The 27,368-nt window shown below is 44.7% G+C and overlaps 2 protein-coding genes across 3 annotated transcripts in view; one reads left to right on the top strand and one right to left on the bottom strand.

Annotated features, from left to right (window-relative positions):
- The window catches only part of LOC114595223 (uncharacterized), a 646,585-nt gene that overhangs the window by 459,521 nt on the left and 159,696 nt on the right, over positions 1–27,368 (bottom strand). The gene's annotated exons all lie outside the window — the stretch shown is intronic.
- On the top strand, positions 390–20,465 carry LOC114589714 (zinc finger protein 397-like). 2 transcript variants are annotated; one of them, XM_077927954.1, is made up of 7 exons: positions 390–570; positions 1,828–2,320; positions 2,517–2,598; positions 3,877–3,959; positions 4,863–4,939; positions 14,169–14,295; positions 17,113–17,590. In XM_077927954.1, exons 2-7 carry the CDS (start codon positions 1,919–1,921, stop codon positions 17,476–17,478), a joined length of 1,137 nt encoding a protein of 378 aa, XP_077784080.1. In that variant the 5' UTR covers positions 390–570; positions 1,828–1,918; the 3' UTR covers positions 17,479–17,590. The 2 variants fall into 2 exon arrangements, with proteins under 2 accessions (XP_077784080.1, XP_077784079.1); XM_077927953.1 differs by lacking the exon at positions 4,863–4,939 and having other exon boundaries at positions 394–570; positions 17,113–20,465.

The raw sequence follows: 27,368 nt of genomic DNA, 5'->3' as shown, positions 1-27,368 counted from the left end.
AGATCTGACGGCCATCTGCCATGGATGCTTTAGCTGAGATTCCTGCCTTGCTGGGGTTGGACTAGATGACCCTGGGATCCCCTCCTATCTCTCCACTCCTGAATTCTAGGAGGAGCTTCCTTGCCTCCTGCAAAGCCCTTTTCCCTGCAAGCTCTTCCTCTGGTTTCTGGCCAAGGGAGGGAGATGCTCAGAGTCCAGCCAAGAGCCTCGCGCTCCAAAAGGATATCTGGGCATTGGCGTAGCCGGGGGGGGGGGGGCAACTGCCCCCCTTAATCCTTAAGAAATAAGAAGAATCTGAGGTTCTGCCAAGCGAGAGAGGGCTGAGCTGGGTGGACTCGGCTTGGCAAGGGTTAAAGGGAAGTGAGCTGCCTTCCTAGAGAGGACAGGAAGCAAGGGGGGCAGGTCCTCCAGAGCCAAGGCCCCTCCCTCCCCAGTCCTTTCCTGCAAGGAAGGGGGGGGGGTGTTGCTTTGTGTCTCTCCTGCAAGGGCTGCCTCGCTCTCCCCTCCTGGGATCTGGTGAGTCTCCTCTCTCTCTGGGATCTGGTGAGTCTCCTCTCTCTCTGGGATCTGGTGAGTCTCCTCTCTCTCTCTGGGATCTGGTGAGTCTCCCCTCTCTCTGGGATCTGGTGAGTCTCCTCTCTCTCTGGGATCTGGTGGGGGTCCCAGGGCTGCAGCAGGGGAGGGGGCCTGAGGGGCCTGATCTGCTCCTGCAAGGGGGGGGGGACCCCAAGTCAGGGAGGAGAGGGTCCTGCCAGGGAGGGGCCAGGTCTGCCACGCTCTCCTTCCTGCAGATCAGAGGGTCCAAAACTCATTTGACCCTCCGCTCCCCCCCCCTTTCAGAAAAGATCTCCCTTTTTAAAACAAAGGAGTCCCTGGGACTTTAACTCTGTGTGACATCGCTCAGCCTCATTGCACAAGAGAGGAAACATCTGCAAATGGTTTTCCAAAGCTGGAGGAGGAGGTGGACTAGCCCCCCCCCCGAAAAAAAGGGTGGGAGAGAGAGGCCAGGAATAAAGAGAGGGATCCCAGCCCAGAGTCTGGCTGCTGCATTGGGGACCAGTTTCCCAGTGTCTCCCAGGGCAGCTCCCCACGGAGGCCACTGCAGCAATCCCCTCGCACCCAGAGCAGGGCATCCCAGGACCACATCCTCTCTCTCCCAAAGGGATTGTTGCTGGAAAACCAGCCGGAAATGGGCGCTGCTACTCACCGAGCCTCCAGGGACCTTGGCATCAATTGCTGTACGTGTGTTAAGCTATCTAACAGAATACTAATACTAAATTACCCGCCTAAATTTCAAGGGAGGTGTCTTTGGCCTCATCCACTTGGCCCTCAGGGGTTGGCCAGATACATTCCTGGCCCTCAGAGCAAAGAAAAAGGGACCCCACCCCAGGAGTCTGTCTGGAGAGCGGCAGAGAGTCCAAGTGCAAGAAAAGGAGACAGCAGCAGGGGAGTGGGGGTGGGGGGAAGCAACTCCTGAGGACCCCCAGGTGAGGACCCCCACTAGAGCCAAGCATCCATTTTTCACAAGATACAAATGACTCCTTTGTCAGTCAGTTCTGACTTCATGCATTGACTGGACGGCAGGAGAAACCAGGCTGATTCATCTCCCAGAAACCCCTTCCGTTGCCTCCACATTTTGCATTGCTAGAAGGCTAGAGACTTATTTCGTCTCCTGTTCCTCCTCTTTACTCCCCAAAAGATAGCTCATGGACTCGAATGCGGTGTAGTCCAGCCCTGGTTCCCAGCAATCCATGCTTGCTCAGGGAACCTTTTTCTTCTCCTGATATTAGACAACTTTTTTAACAGAACAATGTATTTGCTTTGTAGGATTTCCTAGAGGTTTTCATTAAGACGGACAGAACTTGGCAGAAGACCAAAGGGTTCCTTCCCATCTCTCACAGGCTTCCTGAGAGCACAGATGGATGAGCGAGACTCAGCTGGCCCTGGAGCAGGAAGAGGCCATGCCATCCAAACTGGAAGCAGTGGGGGATTCTGGGAAAACTCTGGGCAGAAGATCCTGGGTGAGGAGGGCACCCTCTGCTCAGAGGTGCAGAGCCAGCAGGTGAGGCAATTCTGCTGCCAGGAGTCCAAAGGACCCCGAGAGGTTTGCAGCCGACTCTACCACCTTTGCCACCAGTGGCTGAAGCCAGAAAGGCACACGAAAGCTGAGATGCTGGACCTGGTGATCTTGGAGCAGTTCCTGGCTGTCCTTCCACCAGAGATGGAGAGCTGGGTGAGGGAATGCGGAGCGGAGACCAGTTCCCAGGCGGTGGCCCTGGCCGAAGGTTTCCTCCTGAGTCAGGCAGAGGAGAGAAAGCAGGTGAGAGAGACTTTCCTCTGGATACTCCAAAGGAGCTCCAAACAGGATGGAGAACATCCCATAATGCTCTGCTGATGGCCCATCCTTTTTCTGGGAAGACATCCATGGAATGAGATCTAACACCCTTTAAGTCTTTGTCATTCTTTTACTAATATTTCTCCCCATTCTCTGTTTTGAATCCTTGTTTCTTTTTCAGGGAAAGGATCTCTTTACAGAAATGGACCTGGATTCCTGTGAGGCAAAGAGGCCTCCGTTGGAAACCAGAGAGAGGCCACTGGGTAAGGAGGAAGGTGGTTTTTCTTTGTTTGGTCTCATTCTGTTGGTTTTCCAACTCATCTGAGGGTTCTTTGTCACGGCTAAAAATTGGCCTCTGTTTCTTTAATGCTTAAAAAGCTGGGTCAGCATGAGTCAGCTGCCTGCACCGGGTTGTATATATAGAGTGAGAAATGTTAGTTTGGTTTGGGTTGGTTGGTTGGTGAAAGCTGGTAGTGTTGATGTGTGTGTGAGATTTTGACCAGCTTCGGCCCATCTGAAGCTGATACAGGCTCGTCTTATCTTGAGCCCAAGCAGAGTAGTCCACACAGCAGAAGGATAAGCAGTATGTGCCACATTCTCAACTTTAATTCCACTCTATGCTGAGAGAATACAAACATGCATCTTGCCTCTGTGAGAGCAGAGAAGCAACCTGTCTCTCTAACAAAGAAACCGAGAGAAGAGTGAAAAACAGGAAACCAGTGTACGTCACATCCAGTCTCCCATTCCTGTGGGAATCCAACAGTAACTTGGACTGTGGAATGCAAAACAATGTCTTGTGACATGCATTCGCTGCTCAGTGAGGAAGCAGAAACCAACAGTGTGTACAGTTGGCCAGTCACTTTTGCAGAAAGGCTTTTAAGAATAAAAGCAGAAAGTACTCTGCAAGGATACTCTTCTTGTGGACTCTTTTATGCCAACGAGGGTCCGAGGACCAGGCTGAGGCAACAAAGGGAGGTCAGAACCCCCCCTTTTTTTTTACAAACACTGACAGGTTATGGGCCCAGTGTTTCTGAGCTTGTGCAGAGTGCAAAACGACTGACAGCATCTGAGCAGGGAGCTGGTGAGTCCTGGTGGTGTATGGAGCCAGTTGGTGGCAAGCTGTAACTGTCTGCAGTGACGCTGGGGCAGCTAGGATCTGAGGATCAGGAAAGCACTCAGCATCGGCTACTGGAACAGTCTGAACTCCTAGAGGACCATAGTAGGCGACTCACAGAGCAGCTACACCAGTACTCTGCAAGGATACTCTTCTCGGGGACTCTTTTATGCCAACAGAACCTTTTTTTTTTTTACAAACACTGATATTCTTTTCATCTTGTTTTGCGGGGAGACAGTTGGGAGCAAGGGTCCAGAGGAGGGGAGATGGGTTTCTGCACATCTAACATATGAAATGGGCCCAAACATCCAAATGCTCTCAGCAAGTATGGCTTTCCCAAAGGCCCATCTGTAGTTAGAGATGCCCTGTTTCCCCTGTGAGAGAAGCAGGCACTCCTGGCGTCCTGTTTACATTTTCTCTCTTGCAGGTGACAGAATGATGCCAGCAAAACCTCCTGATCCGCCTTTTCATGGGGGCAGAAGTGAAGCAGCGGCTGTGGAACCAGATCAGGTCAGGGGAAGCTGTCTTGTGGGGACAGAGGCTGAGGGATGGAGCAATGTCATGGACTGGTTGGGCACAGAGGAGTGGTGGGAGGAAGCAGCTGGGGAACCAGGAAGGGAAGATGGCTCAGAGCCCAAGGAGTGGAGGTGGAAGAAGGATGAGTGATCAGAGGGAGAAGCCTGGGAAGAGGAGGTGTCAGAAGCTGAAGGGGTAACAGGGCTTAGTGAGCTGGGAGACACTGTGGCAGAATGCAGTGCAGAATCAGAGGCAGAAGAGGAAGGAGGCGAGTGGGAGAGGGAAGTCGAGAGGCAGAGGTGAGTCAGGAGAAGGAGGAGCCATCGGTGGCTCCCTCTCCTTCTGCCAGAAGCCACCCTCCCTGCTTGTCTCTCAAATCCAGGAAACCCCCTGCGTTGCAGGAATCTCTGCTAGATTATGCAAACTTACAGACCCTCTGGGAATGAGCTGCTGTTCTCATGAGGCCCGAAACTCAGCCAAGTCTGTGAATACCGTGTTCTTGCTAAGAAAGTGTGAACTCCAGCTGTGTAGTGTGGGATTTCCTACCCAAAGAACTCTGACACCAGCCTTCTGAATTTTGCCAGTAGGATTCATCTGTAGTTGCAGTTTTCATGGAATCCTAGAGTTGAAAGGGACCCCAAGGGTCATCAAGTCCAACCCCCTGCGTTGCTAGATCATCCAAGACAGATGGCCATCCAAAATTGTTGTTGTTGTTTAGTCGTTTAGTCGTGTCCGACTCTTCGTGACCCCATGGACCAGAGCACACCAGGCACTCCTGTCTTCCACTGCCTCCCACAGTTTGGTCAGACTCATGTTTGTAGCTTCGAGAACACTGTCCAACCATCTCATTCTCTGTCGTCCCCTTCTCCTTGTACCCTCCATCTTTCCCAACAACAGGGTCTTTTCCAGGGAGTCTTCTCTTCTCATGAGGTGGCCAAAGTATTGGAGCCTCAACTTCACAGTCTGTCCTTCCGGTGAGCACTCAGGGCTAATTTCTTTAAGAATGGATACGTTTGATCTTCTTGCAGTCCATGGGACTCTCAAGAGTCTCCTCCAGCACCATAACTCAAAAGCATCAATTCTTTGGCGATCAGCCTTCTTTATGGTCCGGCTCTCACTTCCATACATCACTACTGGGAAGACCGTGGCTTTAACTATACGGACCTTTGTTGGTAAGGTGATGTCTCTGCTTTTTATTTATTTATTTTTTTAAAAAAAAAAATTATTGGTTTTACAACATTTTTTAAACAATACAAACAAATAAAAAGACAAACAAACATGTATAATTTCATAACCTTTTTTTCATAACCCTCATTTCTCGGACTCCCCCATACCTCCCCTTTCTGCATCCCAATTTCCAAAATTATTTCAGCAGCTTCTAAGTAATTTTATCAAATATGTGTCCTCTTAGTCTTTTCTTCAACTTAATCTTATGTCACTGTAATCCCTTTTTCTTTCTCAACACCTCGACATTTTAGCATTCATCAATTTTATAATAGTTCTTAAGATAAACTTTGAATTTCTTCCAATCCTCTTCCGCCGTCTCTTTCCTCTGATCACGGATTCTGCCAGTCATCTCAGCCAGTGTCATATAGTCCATCACTTTCATCTGCCATTCTTCCAAGGTGGGTAGATCTTGTGTCTTCCAATATTTTGCGATAAGTATTCTTGCTGCTGTCGTAGCATACATAAAGAAAGTTCTATCTTTCTTTAGCACCAATTGGCCGACAATGCCCAAGAGAAAGGCCTCTGGTTTCTTAGGGAAGGTACATTTAAGTACTTTTTTCATTTCATTATATATCATCTCCCAGAAGGCCTTAATCTTTGGGCACGTCCACCAAAGGTGGTAGAAAGTACCTTCAGATTCTTTACATTTCCAGCACTTGTTATCAGGCAAATGGTAAATCTTTGCTAGCTTGACTGGGGTCGTGTACCACCTATAGATCATTTTCATAATATTTTCCTTTAAAGCATTGCATGCCGTGAATTTTATCCCGGTGTTCCACAACCTTTCCCAGTCAGCAAACATAATGTTATGACCAATGTCCTGTGCCCACTTAATCATAGCTGATTTAACTGTTTCGTCTTGTGTATTCCATTTCAGCAGCAAATTATACATTCTTGACAAGTTCTTAGTATTGGGTTTTAACAGTTCACTTTCTAATTTTGATTTCTCCACCTGGAAGCCAATTTTCCTGTCCTGTTTGTAAACCTCCATTATTTGATAATAATGGAGCCAATCTCGTACTTTGGGTTTCAATTTCTCATGACTCTGTAACTTCAATTTATCTCCATCTTGTTCCAAAATTTCCCAATACTTTGGCCATTCGGCCTCCATATTGAGTTTTTTCAATGCCTTAGCCTCCAAGGGTGACAACCATCTAGGGGTTTTGTTTTCCAACAAGTCTTTGTATCTTATCCAAACATTATATAATGCTTTTCTAACAATATGGTTTTTGAAAGCCCTATGCACTTTAATTTTATCATACCATAAGTATGCATGTCAACCAAATGTGTTATTGAAACCTTCTAAATCCAAGATATCTGTATTCTCGAGGAGCATCCACTCTTTCAGCCAGCAAAACGCTGCTGCTTCGTAGTATAATTTTAAGTCCGGCAGGGCAAATCCCCCTCTTTCTTTTACATCTGTCACTATTTTAAATTTTATTCTGGGCTTTTTGCCCTGCCAGACAAATTTCGAAATGTCTTTCTGCCACCTCTTGAAACTGTCCATCTTGTCAAGAATCTGCAAGGTTTGAAACAAAAATAACATTCTAGGCAGTACATTCATCTTGATAACTGCAATTCGGCCTAACATTGACAATTTCAAATTTGACCATATTTCTAGATCTTTTTTGATTTCTGACCAACATTTTTCATAATTGTCTTTATACAAGTTCAAGTTTTTAGATGTCAGATGATCCCCTAGGTATTTCACCTTCTTAACCACTGTCAAACCTGTTTCATTCTGGAATTTCTCCCTCTCCATACCTGTCAAATTTCCCCCCAAAACTTTAGTCTTTTGTTTATTCAATTTAAATCCGGCCACCTGACCAAATTCTTGAATTATCTCCAACACCCTTTTTGTACTAGTATCTGGCTCTTGTAAAGTAAGTACCAAATCATCTGCAAAAGCTCTTAACTTGTAATGTTTTGCTCCGACCTGTACACCTTTAACCTGCTGGTCATCTCTAATCATATTTAGCAACACCTCCAGAACCGAGATAAAAAGTAGTGGGGAAATTGGGCACCCCTGTCGTGTCCCTTTTTCTATCTTAAGTTCTTCAGTTATCACATTATTTACAATCAACTTAGCTTTTTGTTCAGAATATATCGCACCCATACCATTCTCGAATCCTTGGCCTACCCCCATCCCATGAAGATTCTTTTTCATAAAACTCCAAGAAATATTGTCAAAGGCTTTCTCCGCGTCCACAAATATCAGTACTGCTTTAGTGTTTATATTCACTTCTAATAGTTCCAAAATGTCTATTATGTTCCTCACATTATCTGATAAATGCCTTTTTGGGAGAAAGCCTGCTTGGTCCTTGTGAATCTTCTCCATCAACACTCTTTTCAATCTTTTTGCCAAAATGTCTGCAAAAATTTTGTAATCCACATTGAGTAATGATATTGGGCGGTAGTTCTTAAGCTGAGTCTTTTCAGTCTCTGTCTTTGGTATGAGTGTAATATAAGCTTCTTTCCACGATTCTGGCGCCCCTTTCCCCTCCAAAATCTCGTTGCAGACTTCCTTTAACGGTTGTACCAACCACTCCTTCAAAGCTTTATAGTATCTGGAAGTCAGTCCATCTGGTCCTGGAGATTTGCCCAATTGCATGTTCTGAATGGCACCTTCTATCTCTTGTTCTGTTATTCTCTGATTTAGATCCACCTTACTTTGATAAGAGATTTTTTGTAATCCATATTTTTTAAGGAATTCATCTATATCCTCTTCGTTCTGCGGTCCTTGTGAATATAATTTTTTAAAATAGCTCAAGAAACAGTTTCTAATCTCGTTGGGTTTAGTTATATTCTTTCCATCCACTTCTAGATTTGTAACTGTATTTAGTTTCTGTCTTTTCTTCAATTGCCAAGCCAGAAGTTTGCCACATTTATCCGCAGATTCAAATGTCTTTTGTCTCATTTGCTTTATCTTCCACTCAATCTCTTGATTCATCAATTCCATATATTGTGTCTGATATAGCTTAATCTCTCTCAAAATCTCCTGGGACTTTGGTTTTGATCTCAATTTCTTCTCTCCTTCTTTTATCTTTTCCAAGATCTTTTCCTTCTTCTCATTTTGCTTTCTCTTTTTTACCGAATTTTGTTGAATTAGGAATCCTCGCATCACAGCTTTACTTGCGTCCCAGATCACTCTTTTTTCTACATCAGTTTTTAGGTTTATTTCAAAATAGTCCTTTAAGGTTTTTTGGGCCTTTCTGTGGATCTCCTCATCTCGAAACAGGGTGTCATTCATTCTCCATCTGAATTGACCAGTTGTTGTAAGTTTCATTTCCATCTTCACGGCGTTATGGTCAGAGCAAGTCTTTGGGCAGATTTCTATCTTCTTGATCTTTGGAGCCAGCCCACTAGTAATCCAGATTTGGTCGATTCTGGTTCAGGTCATCATTGCTTGAGAGAAGAAAGTTCCCTCTCTTTCAAGAGGGTTCCTTGTTCTCCAAATATCTATCAAGTCCATATTTTCAGTCATTTCAAAGAAGGTCTTCGGAAGTCTCCCTTCCTTAGAGATTGTCTGTCTTTGTGCCTTGTCCATATTTGTAGAAACCACACCATTCATATCTCCCATGATTACTACATTGTAGTCCAAATAGTCCATCAGAGTTTCATGCAGCTTCTTAAAAAAATCCGCCTTCCCTTCATTTGGTGCATAAATTCCGACTATTAACAATTTTTCTCCTTGTATTTGTATTTCAATTGCCAGGTATCTTCCTTGTTCATCTTTAAACATCATTTTTGGGGCCAATTTCTCTTTTGCATAAATCACCACTCCTCTTTTCTTAACTTTATCCGATGAGATGAATTCTTTTATTTATAAGTAATTTCCTGTGTACCCTGGTCACATGAGTTTCTTGTAAACAAATCAAATCCAATTGTTCTCTTTTCAAAATATGAAAAACTTGGCGTCTTTTCGTAGGCATGTTCAGCCCATTACAATTCCAACTAAGGAATTGCAGGGCCATCTTGTTATTTAGCATTCACTCCTCCTACCGCTCCAAGTTGCTGCTCTTCCTCTGATGGTGGTTTAAGTCCAAATGATAGATTCAGGATGTCTACAGCTCCTTTTACCTCTGAGGTTGGGTCTACCGTTCCCTTCTGCAGATCCTCGTGGTTTTTCTCCAAAAACTTCTCTTTGTCTTGAATTGTTTTTATTTTCACCTTCTTTCCCTTGTAGTTGAAGGACAGTCCTTGTGGGAACTCCCACCTAAAAAGTATATTGTTCCTTTTCAGCAGGTAGACCAGATCTTTGTAGAAGGTTCTCACCTCCAGAATATATTTAGGGATGTCCTTGAAGATTTGTATATGGGAATTTTCAATTTCCAAGGCCTTTTGGTAATGTAGTTTTAATATTTTGTCCCTTTCTTCCTTGGATCTAAAAGTAATCAGGCAATCCCTCGGAGTCTTTATGTTCTGTCTCCTGCCCAATCTAAATGCTGTTGTGATCTTAAATTCTTCCTCCTGCAATTCTTCCTGCCAAAAGTCAGAAAACTCTTGTGTGAGAAACTCCACGAGGCTGTCCCCTTCACTTTCAGGAACTAATCTTAATTTCAAGTTTCTCTCCTTTCTCTGTAATTCCAGCAAAGACAAGGCCGCATCATGTTCATATACTTTTTTGGAGATCGGTTCTAATTTTTCCTGTGTCTCTTCAGCAATATTTCTGGCGTCCTCTGCAATTTTACGTGTTGCAGAGTTTTCTTCAATCAGTTTATTTATAGATTCCGTATTAGAAGTCACACTTTTCGTATTCAAGTCCAACCTTGCTGTTAGTTCTGTTAATTTTTGTGAATTTTCTGTACTCTGCTTTGTCAAAGCTTCTAAAGATTGATTTATCTTGAGTAACGCCTGTGTCATTGAATCCATGGAAACAGCTGTCACTTTTTCTTGCCCAGCTGCTCCTGTCGGTGTTAGGCTTGATATTGAGCCTCTTTTCTTTTGTTGTTGTTGTTTTGCTTTAGCTCTAGTGGTTATCTCATCCGCTGGGCCGCTCATGTCCCAAGGACGTTCTCACAGGAGCAGTTCCCTGATGGAAAATCCCACTGTCTTAATCTGTTGCTTTGCAACTGTTACTTCTCAACCCTCTAGAGGGAGCAAAACAAAATGTCCAAGTGAAGGAAACATAGAACTAAGAACAAAGAAACCAGGAAACTTCAATATAAATGCTGCAACACTTTTTCTATGTAGTTTCTCTGTCAACACAGTCCAATATGTTGTGGCAGCAAAGCCCCAAAACTTTATATCAGGTAGAATATCAACTATGTAGCTTTGTAACAAGTTTCTAAAATCAGTTCTCTGTCCTGGTGTCTTATTTTGGCAGTCCGTTTCAGGGGATTAAGACAGCGGAAAACTTTTCTCTTTCAAATAGGTCATGCAGGTTAATAAAGTTACTTTTTCTCCCCTCTGCCCCTGCTTGCTAGAGAGGAGGTTCGTGTCCGATGCCAGGCTTAAACAGTCCTACAGTATTTTCATTCAGATGCAGCTTTATATTTTCGTTGCTTTATCTGTCATGCAGTCGGGGGAAGGCAGACTTCCTTAATTTTAACCTTCCCCGTTTCCGGCCAAATTTCAGATTTTTAAATTTTTAAAGTCCAGATAATCGTTCAATCCTACTCACGGGTTTTTCGATCCAATTTCAATTTACAGGAAGGAATCAGCGCTCTCCGTTCATGGCAACGCGGCTTCGCTCCGCGAGCTGGGTTGCGACTCTCAGCACCGCGCTCTCCCGATGCCGTTCCGGAGCCTTTAAAAAGGCTCTTTCGCAGTAAGGGGGCGCTTCTGGTGCCCACCGAGTCTCCTTGTTCACAGGCTTCCGCGCCTGTGATTTTAGGGGTCCCCCGCTTGCCGTAGCGGGTCAGACCCGAACTCGCGAAGCAGTCCTCCTCCGGAGCTCGGAGGGAGGACCGCCATTAAACGCTGGCGCCGACCGGAAGTCCCGATGTATCTGCTTTTTAAGATGCTGTCTAGGTATGCCATCACCTTTCTCCCAAGGAGCAGGCGTCTTTTAATTTTGTGACTGCTGTCACCATCTGCAGTGATCATGGAGCCCAAGAAAGTAAAAGCTCTTACTGCTTCCATTTCTTCCCCTTCTATTTGCCAGGAGGTGATGGGACCAGTGGCCATGATATTCGCTTTTCTGATGTTGAGCTTCAGACCATATTTTGTGCTCTCCTCTTTCACCCTCATTAAAAGGTTCTTTAATTCCTCCTCACTTTCTGCCATCAAGGTTGTGTCATCTGTATATCTGAGGTTGTTGATATTTCTTCCGGCGATCTTAATTCCGGCTTGGGATTCATCCAGCCCAGCCTTTCGCATGATGAATTCTGCATATAAGTTAAATAAGCAGGGGGACAATATACAGCCTTGTCGTACTCCTTTCCCAATTTTGAACCAATCAGTTGTTCCATATCCAGTTCTAACTGTAGATGAGGTGATCAGGAACTCCCATTTCTTTAAGAACTTGCCATAGTTTGCTGTGGTCGACACAGTCAAAGGCTTTTGCATAGTCAATGAAGCAGAAGTAGATGTCTTTCTGGAACTCTCTAGCTTTCTCCATAATCCAGCGCATGTTTGCAATTTGGTCTCTGGTTCCTCTGCCTCTTCTAAATCCAGCTTGCACTTCTGGGAGTTCTCGGTCCACATACTGCTTGAGCCTGCCTTGTAGAATTTTAAGCATAACCTTGCTAGCGTGTGAAATGAGTGCAATTGTGCGGTAGTTGGAGGATTGATCTTGCCACCTCTTCTTGATGTCTTCTGCTTCTGATAGGTCCTTTCCACTTTTGTCTTTTATTATGATAATCTTTCTACAAAATGTTCCTTTCATATCTCCAATTTTCTTGAACAGATTTCTGGTTTTTCCCATTCTATTGTTTTCCTCTATTTCTTTGCATTGCTCGTTTAAGGAGGCCTTCTTGTCTCTCCTTGCTATTCTTTGGAAATCTGCATTCAGTTTCCTGTATCTTTCACTATCTCCCTCACATTTTGCTTGCCTTCTCTCCCCCGCTATTTGTAAGGCCTCGTTGGACAGCCACTTTGCTTTCTTGCATTTACTTTTCATTGGGATGGTTTTAGTTGCTGCCTCTTGTATGATGTTACGAGCCTCCATCCATAGTTCTTCAGGCACTCTATCCACCAAATCTAAATCCTTAAACCTGTTCCTCACTTCCACTATGTATTCATAAGGGATTTGGGATTTGATTTAGATTGTATCTTACCGGTCCAGTGGTTTTTCCTACTTTCTTCAGTTTAAGCTTGAATTTTGCTATAAGAAGCTGATGATCTGAGCCACAGTCAGCTCCAGGTCTTGTTTTTGCTGACTGTATAGAGCTTCTCCATCTTTGGCTGCAGAGAATATAATCAATCTGATTTTGATGCTGCCCATCTGGTGATGTCCATGTGTAGAGTCATCTCTTGTGTTGTTGGAAAAGAGTGTTTGTGATGACCAGCTTGTTCTCTTGGCAGAACTCTATTAGCCTTTGCCCTGCTTCGTTTTGAACTCCAAGGCCAAACTTGCCAGTTGTTCCTTTTATCTCTTGACTCCCTACTTTAGCATTCCAATCCTCTATAATGAGAAGAACATCCCTCTTTGGTGTCATTTCTATAAGGTGTTGTAAGTCTTCATAGAATTGGTCATTTTCAGTTTCTTCAGCACCAGTGGTTGGTGCATAAACTTGGATTACTGTGATGTTAAAAGGTCTGCCTTGGATTCGTATCGAGATCATTCTATCATTTTTGAGATTGCATCCTAGTACAGCTTTCGCCACTCTTTTGTTAGAGTCAACAAAAGAGTGGCGAAAGCTGTAAGGGCCACTCCATTTCTTTTACAGGATTCTTGCCCACAGTAGTAGATGTGATGGTCATCCGAACTAAATTCGCCCATTCCCATCCATTTTAGTTCACTGATGCCCAGGATGTCAATATTTATTCTTGCCATCTCATTTTTGACCACATCCAACTTACCAAGGTTCATGGTTCTTACATTCCAGGTTCCTATGCAATATTTTTCTTTACAGCATTGGACTTTCCTTTCGCTTCCAGGCATATCCGCAACTGAGCGACCTTTCGGATTTGGCCCAGCCGCTTCATCAGCTCTGAATCTACTTGTACTTGTCCTCCGCTCTTCCTCAGTAGCATGTTGGACGCCTTCCGACCTGAGGGGCTCATCTTCCAGCGTCATAACTTTTATATGCCTGTTGTCTTTGTCCATGGAGTTTTCTTGGCAGGGATACTGGAGTGGCTTACCGGTTCCTGCTCCAGGTGGATCACGTTTGGTCAAAACTCTCCACTATGACCTGTCCATCTTGGGTGGCCCTGCACCACATAGCTCATAGCTTTTCTGAGTTATTCAAGCCCCTTCGCCATGGCAAGGCAGTGATCCATGAAGGGGGCCATCCAAAATAGGCTTATATTATTTCTAGACTGATCACTGAATGCAAAAATTGGTTTCTAAGCAGTGGACAAATGAGAACAAATAGTGGCCTGGATTCACCTAACCAGCGCCATCAGCTGGAAAATGGAGCCTGCCCCCCATTCCTCCCCTCCCCCTCTCCATGCCCCCATGAACCCCTTGAATTTGGCCCTAGGGCATTGGGAGGGAACCTCCCCAGAACAACTCATGAGGAGAGGAGAAAGTGGATCCTTCCATCGGGAAAACTGGAATGCTTGTGTAGGCAGAGTGACTTGAAAACCACAAGGTGGAGTACCACCTATTTGCACAAAGACGGATACCCATAATTAAAAGGCAGAATAAAATAAGCATCCATAAATAAAATGTGCAGCTAGCAATCCTATTGAAACAACACCGCAACCCAGCCAGATGGGCGGGGTATAAATAATAAATTATTATTATTATTATTATTATTATTATTATTATTATTATTATTATTATTTACAGGAAGGAAACAACAGAGCATTGTGTAGCTGATCATATTTCTGCTGTCTCAGAGGAGGACATTTCCCTTTTTCTTTTAGGGTCCAGTCTGCTTTGAAGATGTCACCATTCGTTTCACGGACGAGGAGTGGGCGTTCCTGGATCCTGACCAGAGAGCTCTGCGTAAGGACGTCATGGAGGAGACTCGTGGCATCGTGGCCTCTCTTGGTAAGGCTCCCTGTGGGATCATCATATCAGCCTGGAAATTCAACACATACCTCTATGGAACCAACCTCATATATTTTCACAGAGCTCAACAGTGCCCCCTATAACACCTGGGAACCTAACACCCCCACAATAAACAGTAACTTACCGTTTTTTCTTTGAACAATCTTCCTCAAATTATTCCTTTTTCTACCACGATCAGGCTGGTCTGAACTGCCCAGGCCATCTTCAATGTCAGCTTCAGAATTGTTAGGAAAGATAAGTTGTGAGCTTTAGAGCTTACAGGGTTAACAGCTCAGAGTGTCCTGCATCTGGGGAGGAGCTTTCTCAACATCCGGGAAAGCTGTTTCTTCGTTCTTTCTGACTTTCGTTTTCTGCTGAGACATGGAAGACGCAACGTCTGCATCTTCCGATGGTTTATCTTGCTGTACATACAATAAAGCTTTCTAATTTAGAGGAACAGCAGTGTATTGGACTCTGAGTTCTGCAAGCTCACACACACAAGCAGCACTGACTGTGCCGCTCTGCTACAAGTCCAGGAAATGTGGAGCTTCAGGTTTTCTGTTTTTGTTTTTGCTCCTGTCAGTCTTGGGTTGACCAAAGAAATGACTGACAATGGAGATGGAGGGGATGCCATGGCTGGGCCAAACAAATTTCATCCCAGAGAAGAGCTAGACTTATTGAATCTCAGGTGGAAGTAGCAGTGATGATGATGATGATGATGATGATGATGGTTTACAAACCTAATCTTTTCCAGAACAGGGCTGCTCTTAAATCGATGTACCGCTGTAGTAATAATAATATTTTTTTTATTTATACACAGCCCATTTGGCTGGGTTGCCCAAGCCACTCTGGACGGCTTCCAACACATTTATAAACATGAAGGATAAATAATAATAATCTGATCCCATATAAAAAGAACATTAACTTTAAAGTGAACAACTCCTCCTAGTGGCCAAAATTGTGGAAACCTTTTGTGAAAAGTGTATTTCTGAGGTTTGATGGCTCATAACACCACTTTTGTGTGGAGTAATACCATAAAATTATATATCAATGGAAGGATAATTTAATGAAGAATGTAATGAAAGAACTTTTATGAAGGAGTATTTATTAGAACAGCAGTCATAACCATTGGCAACCTTTAGCTTTAATTACAGCCTTACAATGCCTTCCCATGATATGAACCAAGTTTTTAGTTCTGCAGCTGTAATAAAGTGAAACCAAGATTAAATTATTGCCTCTGTTAATTAGACTTTATTGCTGGGTTTATTCCCAGCCCATTCCAGCAGTGACATATCTTTATCTTGAAAGCACCTTTTGCACACAGCAGCAACATGACATGGAGCGGAATCCTGTTGAAATAGAAAATAGAATATATATGTGTGTGTGGAATGTTTCCAAGTGCTTGCTTGAGAGCAAGCAGGCAAATATCTCCCTGCTTGGCTGTGAAGCCTTGCTTTTGCTGCCAAAATAAACCTTATCCATCCGGAGCGCCACTCTCCCGTGGCTGGCTCAGTCGCTGGCAGAATCCGTGAGTGGGCGGTTCCTAAACTTTCCCCAGCAAAGCAGCTTCTTGACTCCCAGTCTGCACCTCCCCTCTCTGCGCGGATGCTTTCTGCGCAAGGAGGGTGTGGGTAACGGAGGACCCCTCTCCTCCCAGCTTTACCCAGGCAAGTTGACCTGCCACCGTCTTGCCTCTTCCGACTCCTGCAGCTCCGCTCCACTGGAGGCGTGTTTATTCTCCTCTGCTGAGGAGGAGCAGCTTCCCACGATCCCTGGAGGCTCTGTAATCCATTCGGCTTTTCCTCTCTTCCTCCTGAACCGAGGGCAGTTCCCTGACAATATGCTTCAGCATCTGGGAAAAGATCACCTGAGGAACGCTTCAGTTTGGGAGCAAGTATTTCTTCTCTGATTCTTCTCCTCGCGTATGTCATACCATCACTACCAAGCAAGGAGAATGGGTCTCATCGCTCCAAATAACACTGTTCCATTGTTCTGCTGCCCAGTTAACATGGGTTTAATCTTTTCAACCTTTGCTTGAGAGATGACAATGGCTTTTTCCTTAAAATTCTAACATTGAGACCAGTCCTTGCACTCAACCTCACATTACATTGCACCATGTCATCTTGTATACACCCAGATGATTTTCTTCTGTCATGTAGGCACAGTCTCTCCATTCTTCGATCGTCACTTGCCTTTGTGCACCTTTCCCTGCCTTTACCAGTCTGATTTTGTAGTGACTGAGTCTCCTTATACCTCTTCAAAAATATAGAAATGCCTGCTTTGGTTAAGTTTTTCCTAATCTTTCATCAATTTCTTCATAATTGTAGCATTGTTCATTAAACAGTACAATTTTACATCGCTTTCTGGATGACCAGTCAACTCTTTGTGCCATTTCTATAATTTTATTATGTTTTACAAGAACACAAAAAAACCAACCAACTTGATAGCAATCACAAAAGACACTGACAAAGTCAACCTAAGCAAGTTGTGCTTCCTTTTTCTGGTTATTTGGCTATAACGTTAAATAGAATATGGGTAAATGAACAATTTTCGTTGATACATAATTGTATGATATTACTCCAAAAGAAGCAGTGTTATGAGCCATCAAACCTCTGAAATACACTTTTCTGCAAAAGTCTTCCACAATTTTGGCCACTACTCTATATCAAACAAAGCAGCAGTCAACAACTGAACAAAATCTGATAATAAATGTGTTGGTTAATGACAAACAACAAAGGTAATAAACACACAATGAACTCCCTTCAGTTGTTCTCCATTTGTTCCCAAGGCTCTAATCCCTTTTTGTCTCCATGGCAGATTGTGATGAATCAGAAATCAAGAATGAAGGTGACCACGATAGAATCCCCAGAGAGGAGAAGCCACGTGAAAATTTGGAGTGTGGAGAAAGCTGCAGTCAGCGCTCCCATTCCACTCCCCATCAACAAAATATCCTTGGAAAGAAACTCTATCAGTGTGTGGAATGTGGAAAGAGCTTCAGTAGGAGCTCCTCTCTCACTTCCCATCAAAGAATTCATACAGGGAAGAAACCCTATCAGTGTGTGGAATGTGGAAAGAGCTTCAGTACGAGCTCGGATCTCACTAAGCATCAGAGAATTCATTCAGGCGAGAAACCCTATCAGTGTGTGGAATGTGGAAAGAGCTTCACTAATAGCTCCAACCTGACTTCCCATCAGAGAATTCATACAGGGGAGAAACCCTATCAGTGTGTGGAATGTGGAAAGAGCTTTACTCATAGGTCCGATCTCACTTCCCATCAAAGAATTCATACAGGGGAGAAACCCTATAAGTGTGTGGAATGTGGAAAGAGCTTCAGGAGGAGCTTCTCTCTCACTTTCCATCAGAGAATTCATTCAGGGGAGAAACCCTATCAGTGTGTGGAATGTGGAAAGAGCTTCACTCACAGCTCCAATCTCACTAAGCATCAGAGAATTCATACAGGGGAGAAACCATATTAGTGTGCGGAATGTGGAAAGAGCTTCTGGAGGAGCTCCAATCTCACTTTCCATCAAATAATCTATACAAAGGTCAGAAAAACCACTAAACAGCTTTAGGAACCAGACAAATCTCCACCTTTGGCTGATTAACATCGGTTATGTGTTTTTATATTGTGTTTTTATGTTGTAACATTCCTGAGACCTGTGGGTGTAGGGACTAGGCACCAACTCTTAAAGCCCTAGGGGTCTTTGTCCCCAATAAAATATTTGAGGGAGCCACCCCCCAGGGTTTTTTCCCCCAAACACAACCTTTTATTCTTCCACAACTTGCCATACAATTTCTCTTTGAATTTTCCCTCAAGAAAGAAAGAAAAAGAAAGAAAGTACAAAGGTCACAAGAAAATCTGAAGAAGTGTGCATGCACACGAAAGCTCATACCAAGAACTAACTTAGTTGGTCTTTAAGGTGCTACTGGAAGGAATTTTTTTATTAAGAAAATCAAAATAAAAGAAAATACAAAAGTGGACAGGTCCCATATTTGCAGGCCAAACGCAAAAGTTGCTTTGAAGCAGGGTTTCCCAAACTTGGGTTCCCAGCAGCTCCTGGACTACAGTTTCCATCATCCCTTCCCATTAGTCCTGCTAGCTAGGGATGATGGGAGTTGTAGTCCCAAAACAGCTGGAGACCCATGTTTGCTCTAAAGGGAAGGTAGGCTGGCCCTGTGACACCCTCTGCTGGCTAATTGGAATTTATAGATCTCAGAACTGAAGTTTATCGGCACTTGAACCTCTAGGGAGCTTCTAGGTGTTTTCTGCACCACCTAGAGTACCCACAGAATTGTGGCTTCTACTGGCAACACACATAGGAGAACAAATGAAAGACAAAAACAATGGACAGGAAAAAACCTTGAAAGGATGATACCAAATGGACACAGGTAGGGGAGATGAAATGCTAGAAGTTTTTTCCTGGGCAAGGGGAGCTGCTGGAAATTGAACCACAGGCTCAAAATATTACTTTTTTTTAAAAAAAGTCACTCTCATTATAGGCATTGCCATTCAAATGATGTGCATGTATCATGTGATTGATTGTGCAAGGAGGGCCTTACCTGGCCCCACCACCAATATTTTATTCAAGTCAGCATCACGGCTTGAGAAGTTCAGGATGTCTGAATGCAGGGGTCAGGACACCCATGGAGACAAGTTATGTGAAACATAGTCAGCAAGTAGAATGCGCTGAGTTCAAAAATGCTGAGATTTTTCAGTCAGCTCTGGGTAGTCTGTTGTATCTGTCCCAGTGGAGCAGACCGGACATTGCTTTTGCTACCAATCTGCTCAGCAGGAAAGCTACAAACCCCAGTGTGAGTGCCTGGAATGGTATCAAGAGGGTGTTGCGTTATCTGCTGGATACCAAGGATTTCTGTCTCAAGCTGTCAGCTAAGGGTGACGGCTAGCTGATGTGCTGGACAGATAGCAATTAGGCGAATCTGGCTAACAGGAAGTCCGTATCTGGGATGGTGGTAAGGTTTGGGGACTCTTTGGTTGGGTGTGCTGGTCCCGGGGGTTAATCAAGAGGCAAGGTCTAAGTCCAGTCCGTGGTCGATGAAGCAATATGAAGGCAGTCCCTTAAAGTTGAAGCTGTGTGCAGGGCAGGGTTCAGGCAGGGATTGACAACTACCAACGTTGCTCCCGCAACTTGGGACTGGGGCTGGCTGCCTTTTATATGTCCTGAGGCATAGGGCGGCCCTGATCCTCAAAAGAGTCGCCTCTCCTGGCCAGGAGGCGAGCACTCTTCCTGCAGGAACTTAGTTCCCTCTGCCTCTCTGCCCTAAGCCTCTGCAGCTCAGGAGAGGCTGGAGGGTTACCGGACCCAGAGGCAACCCCAGCTTCCTCTGACGGGGCTGAGAGTGGAGCACCTGCAGGCAATGGGTCCTCCATCACCTCAGGAGCCAGAGCAGACTCAGCTGGTGCCTGCACCTGAGGATCCAGCACAGGTGAGGACCCTTCAGGCTCATGCCCCAGCCCTGGCTCAGCTGGCTCTGGAGGCGGGGAATCCGGTGCAGGTTGGGATTCCTTAGTTTCAGCATCTGAATCTGCATCCCAGGCTATCACACCCGGAAGCAAATTCTCATTGCGCTTTCCTTTACTGAAGCTGAATTCAGTGTGTTGTCTGAACTTTGCAGGGAATTGGAATTCTATGTTTGTTTGGTTCAAGAAATCTGCAGGGATTGTTGTTTGCCCATCACGGTGTGGGAGGACAATCAACCCTGTCTGAAGTTGGCAGAGTCTGTGCAGTTTAAGGCCAGAACCAAAAACCTAGACATCCGTTTCCAGAATGTGTGTCAGAGTATCCAGTTAGGCTTGGTGTCCAAGCCAGAAGAACCTGGCAGATGGGGTCATGAAACCTTTGAGCTTTCAGCATCATGGGGAGTTCTGTAAAGGTCTGTGTTTGGGGTAAGTGGTGAAACTTACAAGCCCCCAGCAGTGCAGGACGAGAGGGGGTGTGATGGGGAATCGGATCTTATAGGCTTAACAGCTCGGGAACCCATCGTCCTGCCTTTTCTGGGGAGGAGCTGTCTCCAACTTCTGGAGAAGCTGTTTCTTTGTTCTGTCTGACTTTTGCTTTTGCGGCCAAGCAAGGAAGCAAGATAACTGCTGTCTCGGATGGTTTGTTTATTTTTACTGTTCTGCTGTAAATAAAGCTGCTAGTTTAGAACAACAGCATGTGGACTCTTTATCTTCTGCAAGCTTATACACTAAGCGGCTTGCGCTGTGCACACTCCGCTACAAGTCCAGAAAGCTGATTGGAACACAGGGAAGTGTGCCAGACTCCACAACACTTTGCACCTCCAAGGAGTCTTCACCCAACTGGTGGATCAGACCCTTCTTGATGTAAATATGGTGAACCAGTTCCATCTTCCACAAAGGTTTGCCTTAGCCTTTGTACTGGAACAGCTAGTGACTACATCTGCGCAGATCATCCTGGCGTTTGGACTCTGCCCAAACATTTCACAGGAAAAACTTCCACTGCTTCCAACACAGCAGTGCCACCTGCTGGTTGCAGTGATGGTTGGGATGACGTGGCAGCCAACTCCCCTTGCTCCTCCTGCTTTGGAGATTTCACCCCCTGAACAGGAAACACCCCCCTCGTGCACTCTTCCTCGAAAAGCCTCCCTTTTGTGGAGCTTTCGGTTTCAGGAACACATCCCTGCATGGTCTGGGATACTGTTTCAGCTTTCCCCGGGGTGTAACTTCTGGCAGTCTGCTCAGCAGCCCCCGCCATCTTGAAGTGTCCATCATGTGATGCAGCTTTAATTCCTAGTACACCAGTCACCTAAAATTGCTGATGTGTTAACCAAGCTAAATCTGATGGGTACTAACCCTGTAGACACACCAATGACAACAGGTTATCAGGTAGATGACACTGAAGGAGCATTTTCTGGCACTACACTGTACAGAAGTGTGGTAGGCAAACTAAATTTCATTGCCAGATGTTCAAGACATGATATTGCAGTTAGCTGTAACTTGCTAAGCAGACAAGTCAACAATCCTACTGTTAAGGATTGGAAAGCTCTGAAACGCATAGCACACTATTTGAAAGGCACTATGCATTACAGACTGGCATTTAACAATCAGAAGTCTGGTGGTCTTGAGATATTTGCTGATGCGAGTTTTGGAAGTGACACTACAGACAGGAAAAGCACATCTGGAGTTTGCTATATGTACAACCAGGGTCTATTTGATTGGTTGTGCATGAAGCTGCAACATGCTAGGGAATGTGTTCAGAAAGGACTTGTAACGGTGTCCTACATGCCACGTAATGAAATTCCTGCTGATTTATTGTCTAAGGTTGTTCCGAAGGATCAACACTGTACCTATGTACAGAAATTGGATTTGTACTGATAATGTACTGACAGGCTGCCCAGTGGTGTTCACAGAAAGGGGGAGGATGTTCGCTTCTGTTTCTCACTGTGCAGCTGTGCGGAGTCCCAGGACTCTGTTTACATTCCAGAGACTTTGCAGTCTCACGGGAAAAGGGAGACAGGATGTGACGTTAGTGGTTTCCTGTTTCCTTTGTTCCTTTGTTCAGTTGCTCTCTGCTTTCATAGAGAGAGGATGTCTTTTCTGTTCTCGTAGTTTAGAAATAAAACTCTTTACAATGTAGCCAAACCTCCCGTCTCTTCCCTGTGCTGGGAACCCTGCTGGATAGAATGTGCTTGAGGCCTTATCAAAGGCTCAGGTCATTATACACGTCGGAGGCGATTTCAAAGGCTCAGCTCGGAGGAAGATGAGGCCTTATCGGCTTGGCCGAACGGCGATTCTGACAAAGATTCACAAAATGTTTAGGGGTCTGCGTACCCCTGCGTACCCCCAGGGAAAAAAGCACTGGATCTAACCATCATCTTTCTTTTTTCTTTTACAAACATTTTATTGGTTTTGAATGAATCATAGAATTATAGAGTTGAAAGGGACCCCAAGGGACATCTAGTCCAACCCCCTGAATGCAAGAAACTCAGCTAAAGCATTCATGTCAGAATGAACCATGCACATCACAAACACAATAACAACAGCTATGTAGAAGTGTCCATTACTGTAGGAACCAAGACGGGTGACCAGTGGGATGAATAAATGTTTACTCCCAGCATCTACTGCTTAAACCAAAGGGAAGCACTATCTCCATATTAATGCACTGGAAAGGGGGTGGGGGTGGGGAGACTGCCTGCCTAATGGAAGAAGAAGAAGAAGAAGAGGAGGAGGAGTAGGAGGAGGAGTTTGGATTTGATATCCCGCTTTATCACTACCCTAAGGCGTCTCAAAGCTGCTCACAATCTCCTTTCCCTTCCTTCCCCACCACAAACACTCTGTGAGGTGAGTGAGGATGAGAGACTTCAGAGAAGTGTGAGTAGCCCAAGGTCACCCAGCAGCTGCATGTGGAGGAGCGGGGAAGCGAACCCGGTTCACCAGATTACGAGTCCACCGCTCTTAACCACTACACCACACTGGCTGATGTTGTTTTATTTCCCTTCTTTTTTTCGTTAGAGTGTATATTAATTTCCCAATAAAAGACCTCCAATTAACATATCAAATCATAATCCAATAAAAATAAAAAACGAAAATAAAAAAGATCAAATTGTCTTCCGAATTGTAATTTTGATTTTACGACTTCCCATAGCCTGAACCTCGAAGCATATCCAAATCTCAGTCCTGCCTCTCGTTTCATTCCCCTTCTAACAACTCTGCTGTGTTGTGTCAAATGTCCATACAGATTTATATGCCATCTTTGATCAATCCTGCCTGCAGTTGTTGGTCCACCCTGAAGCTCCAAATGCCTCATGGAATCATAGAATCATAGAGCTGGAAGGAAACCACAGGGGTCACCCAGCCCAACCTCATGCATTGTTGGAATCACCGCTGAACAATCCCTGGTGGATGGTCCTCCAACCTCTGTTTAAAAATCTCCAACGAAGGAGAGTCCACCACCTTCTGAAGGAGTCTGTTCCCCCATCAAACTGCTCTTACTGTCAGAAAGTTCCTCCAAATGTTTAGTTGGAATCTTCTTTCATGCCATTTGAATCCAACTCTCTGGAGAAGCAGGAAATAAACTTGCTCCATCTTCCATGTGGCAGCCGTTCAGAGAGTTGAAGATGGCGATCATATCCTCTTTTCCAGGTTAAACATACCAAATTGCCTCAGCCATTCCTTATAAGGCTTCATTTCCAGTTCCTTGGTCATCTTGGTTGTTCTCCTGGTATATACATTCCAGAGTTAGATAAAAAAGATTCATGGTTTATAGCCCCATGCTTGTCACTTCTGGTAAGGCCTTGCATTCTCCAGTGTCCATTGTATATTGAATCAAGTCCCACTACAGAACACTAAAATTCTGTGTAAATGTATTCTATAACTCCCCCATTTTTAACTCTCCATGAATCTATTCAATTGATATTAGTCATAATGGTGTAGTAGGTGTTGTTTTTACTCCCATGAGATGTTTGGGTTGTGTCAGGGAATTGCAGGCAGAGAAGGGGGAGAGAATACTGAGATAAGCCTCCGTTAATTAGCAGCTGTTCTTCCTCGGAAGAGGAAGGTGACGAAGGACTATCAGGAGGCAATGAATCTGAGAGGGGGGAGCCACTTCCGGGGCCCAGCCACTCTCGTCACAGAAGAAGGAAGGGGGTTGGGCTCAGAAAGTGGATATGCTGGGGGAAACCGAAGGCTTCTTCAGTCGAGGCAACTGACTCACCATGATGGAGGCTGACTTTCAGAGCTCTTGTAAATAACGACAAGAAACCAATAAATCCTGTAAATATGGCTGGATTCCCAGACTCTTATCTCTGCTAGCACTCACCAATCATTCCTGACAGGTGGGATGTGCCCTTTGATCAAGTCTAAGTTCACATACAGCAGTGATTCACCAATTGGAGGTCCAAGGACCACCCACCCAGCGGCTCCATTACACCATTCACATAACAAAAACTGCCACAGAGATATCCAAATGTTCAAAGGTAGAGGGGCCCATGGGTCTTGGCTTCTGAAAAAGAAGGGGTCTGTACTACTTAGCTAACTGGGAAGCACTGGCATACAGGGTTTAAGTTCCCAGCTGGTATTATCCAACTCCAATGGCCTTTTGTGAACTTTACTCAATGCCTTTGCCAAAAAGGTTAAGTGATTAGTACTGGGTGCATCAATGGAGATGAATGCCATTGGATTTTGTTCCAGGAGAAAGCGACCCTCTATTCATCCAGTCTTGGTAATAAATGCCAGACCAGCTACTGTTCTACTACCAAGCTGTGGATGAGTGAGATCTTACTCTGACCTTGTCAATCCATCAACACGGGTTGAAAATAACTGTAAGGTACTTAAAGGGAACCATGAACTGTCTTAAACAACCCAAAACTATTGGGGATCTGTCAGTGATTCCTGCTTTGCAGGGGGTTGGACTAGATCAGTGTTTTTCAACCTTTTTTCGGCAAAGGCACACTTGTTTCATGAAAAAAAATCACGAGGCACACCACCATTAGAAAATGTTAAAAAATTTAACTCTGTGCCTATATTGACTATATATAAAGTAATTCTCTTGAATAGGAATCAAATAAACACAAAGAAACTATTTTATAATTACTTTATTATGAAATAGTAAGTAAACAGAAATGTGAAAAATTATAAAATACTTTATTTTTAAATCTTTCGAATTTTTCAATTTTTCCCACGGCACACCAGGCAACATCTCGCGCGGCACACTAGTGTGCCGCGGAACAGTGGTTGAAAAACACTGGACTAGATGACCCTTGGGGTCTTATCCAATGCTCAATTTCTATGTGTCTATGATTCTATCCAAGAGAGTGACGTGAACTACGCTCTCTCACACACTTGCCTCATCTGCTTCTATTATTTTAGTTCTGAGATTGCTAGTTATTCAGATTGTTTAGCAGATAACTGTAGAAATATTTTCCTAAAGAGAGTGTCACTCAGTTTAGGTTCCTGCAAGTCCTTTTGCAGCTGAGCTAAGCAGCACAAACCATTGAAAAGGATGCCCTCGCCCTCTTCTGAATCACCACATTCACTAGGTTAGAGAAGCAGGAAGAGCAGCCTTCCTGCCTCTCCAACCTTGTGAGAAGAAACAGCCGCTCACCTGGACAATGATGTGGAGGAGTACATATGCAGATCTTTGGTAGTAGAGAAAAGTGCATGGCAAAATATATTTGGAGGGTGAACAGATCAGTTATGTAAACAGAACCTGCAACTTTTTGGAATGCACGCCATTAACAAATGTTTCTTCAGAAACTTACTGGACTGCAGCCTCCATTCCTGACAGCCACGACCATTTCTTCCCCTTGTCTTTAAAGACTCCAATCCAAAAAAACTTTTGATGTCTTTCTACTTGCTTGTTTATAAAATACTAGGGAAGGGGTGCAGAAAGAACAAATAAAACCTTTTAAGACAATGTCCTTTTCTCTAGGAGACTATAGCCCTTGACAGAAATTCAACATGCATAAAACAAGCACATTTTAAAAGCAGCAGGTGTCACATTTGAAGGTCCAATCCACATATATTGAGGAAGCAGTGATCAAAACTACACATAGTATTCCCATCACCAAGATGTGGATGTGGTATTGTCCCCCTGATCACAATTATGATGATGATGGAAGCAAGGAAGCATCCCAAAGAGGAACTATTGTAGGGAAGGGTGACTTCACCTGCCCTCACCAAGACTGGCTACACATGTCTTCCAGTCACGACACAGAGTTAAAATTTCCAAATGCTGTAAATGACTGTGCCATAGAACAGTTGCTCTTGGAACCACCTGTTAGTATCTCAGCTCACAGTCAGAGGTAAACTGGCCTCCCCCGGGCAATTGAGTGAGATACTTTGTTTACCTTCCGTCTGCTACTCCCGGCAGGCTAGGTCGTAAACCGGCGATTCTCCTCATTAGATGTGAGGAGAACACACCCTCTGCTTCTCTCTTCTTGCTTTCCCCCCAGGGAGGGGAAATGAGACAGACAGGAGTCCTATTTACATGTTTTATTCCTGTCATTCAGCAGTACATAGAAACGCGACTGCTCCCTTCAGACTCCATCAGAAGAGTCACAACTCCACCCCTGTACTTCCAGCACAGGTCAGATGACACTCTGAGCTAACATCCGGTGCTCAGTACAGAGAATAGACCCCCCCCCCTTTTCTCCAACAGTACATTGGCAGACAACAACATCCTGTTTTGCTTTCCAGCCACCTGCAGCTGGCTTTTGCATTGGTGCTTTTTCCTGACACCACCTAGCAGGACAGTGACCTGTGTGGCAAATACTCCAATTTCTGCCGCCATGTTTGTTGGTTGGCTCCAAAGACACTGGAACCAGTCTGCTTGTGGGATACTTGATGGCATGATGATGGAGTCTCACCCACGTCTGTGCCCTGTAGCAGCCCAGTAGCTCCTCTACCAGGGCTAAGGTGCTGGGAGAGGGATATACCCTTCAAGCTCCTCTAGAGTAATCTCCATGATACTCTCATGCCAGAGGGTTAGGGTGGTGAGTGATGCCTTCTTCCTAAGCACTCAGTACATCTCACAGAGTAGAGGAAGAATTTACCGGCAAGCCAAGGGATAGATGCCCCTCAAGTATCTCCTCCTTCACCTCCTTCAAGACCTCCTTCCTGACTGCCAGCTTCATTCTATTAGAGCAGCTCCAAGAAACCTCAGTGAGTCCCAGATGGTAGCAGCTGCTCCCTGCCCCACCCACCCCTTGGGCTTGACTGATGGAGTTGCTGTCTTGGCTGCATACAGGGGGATTGGAGCTTCTTAAATGGATGGTGATGACAGGAGCCTTTGGCTCAAGGAGATCTCCTACCTTCCTGTACTCAGCTTTGATGCTCACCTGTTCTTCCCTTGTTTCCACAGAAATGAGCCTGGCACCCTCCTGCTCACAATGTTTTTGGGCATCCGTCCATGAGCCTATCTCAATAGAAAACCAATAGAAGGTCCTTTCATATATGACCCAGCCATTGTTCAAGTTTTCAAGAAGGGTATCTTTGAGTCAAGCCATGTATGGAGGAAGTAGAGGGGGGGAAATAGGGAAATTAATGGGGACCACTTTGTTTGTCTGTGCAGATTTCAGTTATTTTTGTTAAGTTC

Source organism: Podarcis muralis, chromosome 4 (genome assembly GCF_964188315.1).
Source record: "Podarcis muralis chromosome 4, rPodMur119.hap1.1, whole genome shotgun sequence".
NCBI lineage: Eukaryota > Metazoa > Chordata > Lepidosauria > Squamata > Lacertidae > Podarcis > Podarcis muralis.
The sequence above is the reverse complement of the archived record's forward strand: the minus strand, read 5'-3'. Positions and strand labels throughout refer to the sequence as shown.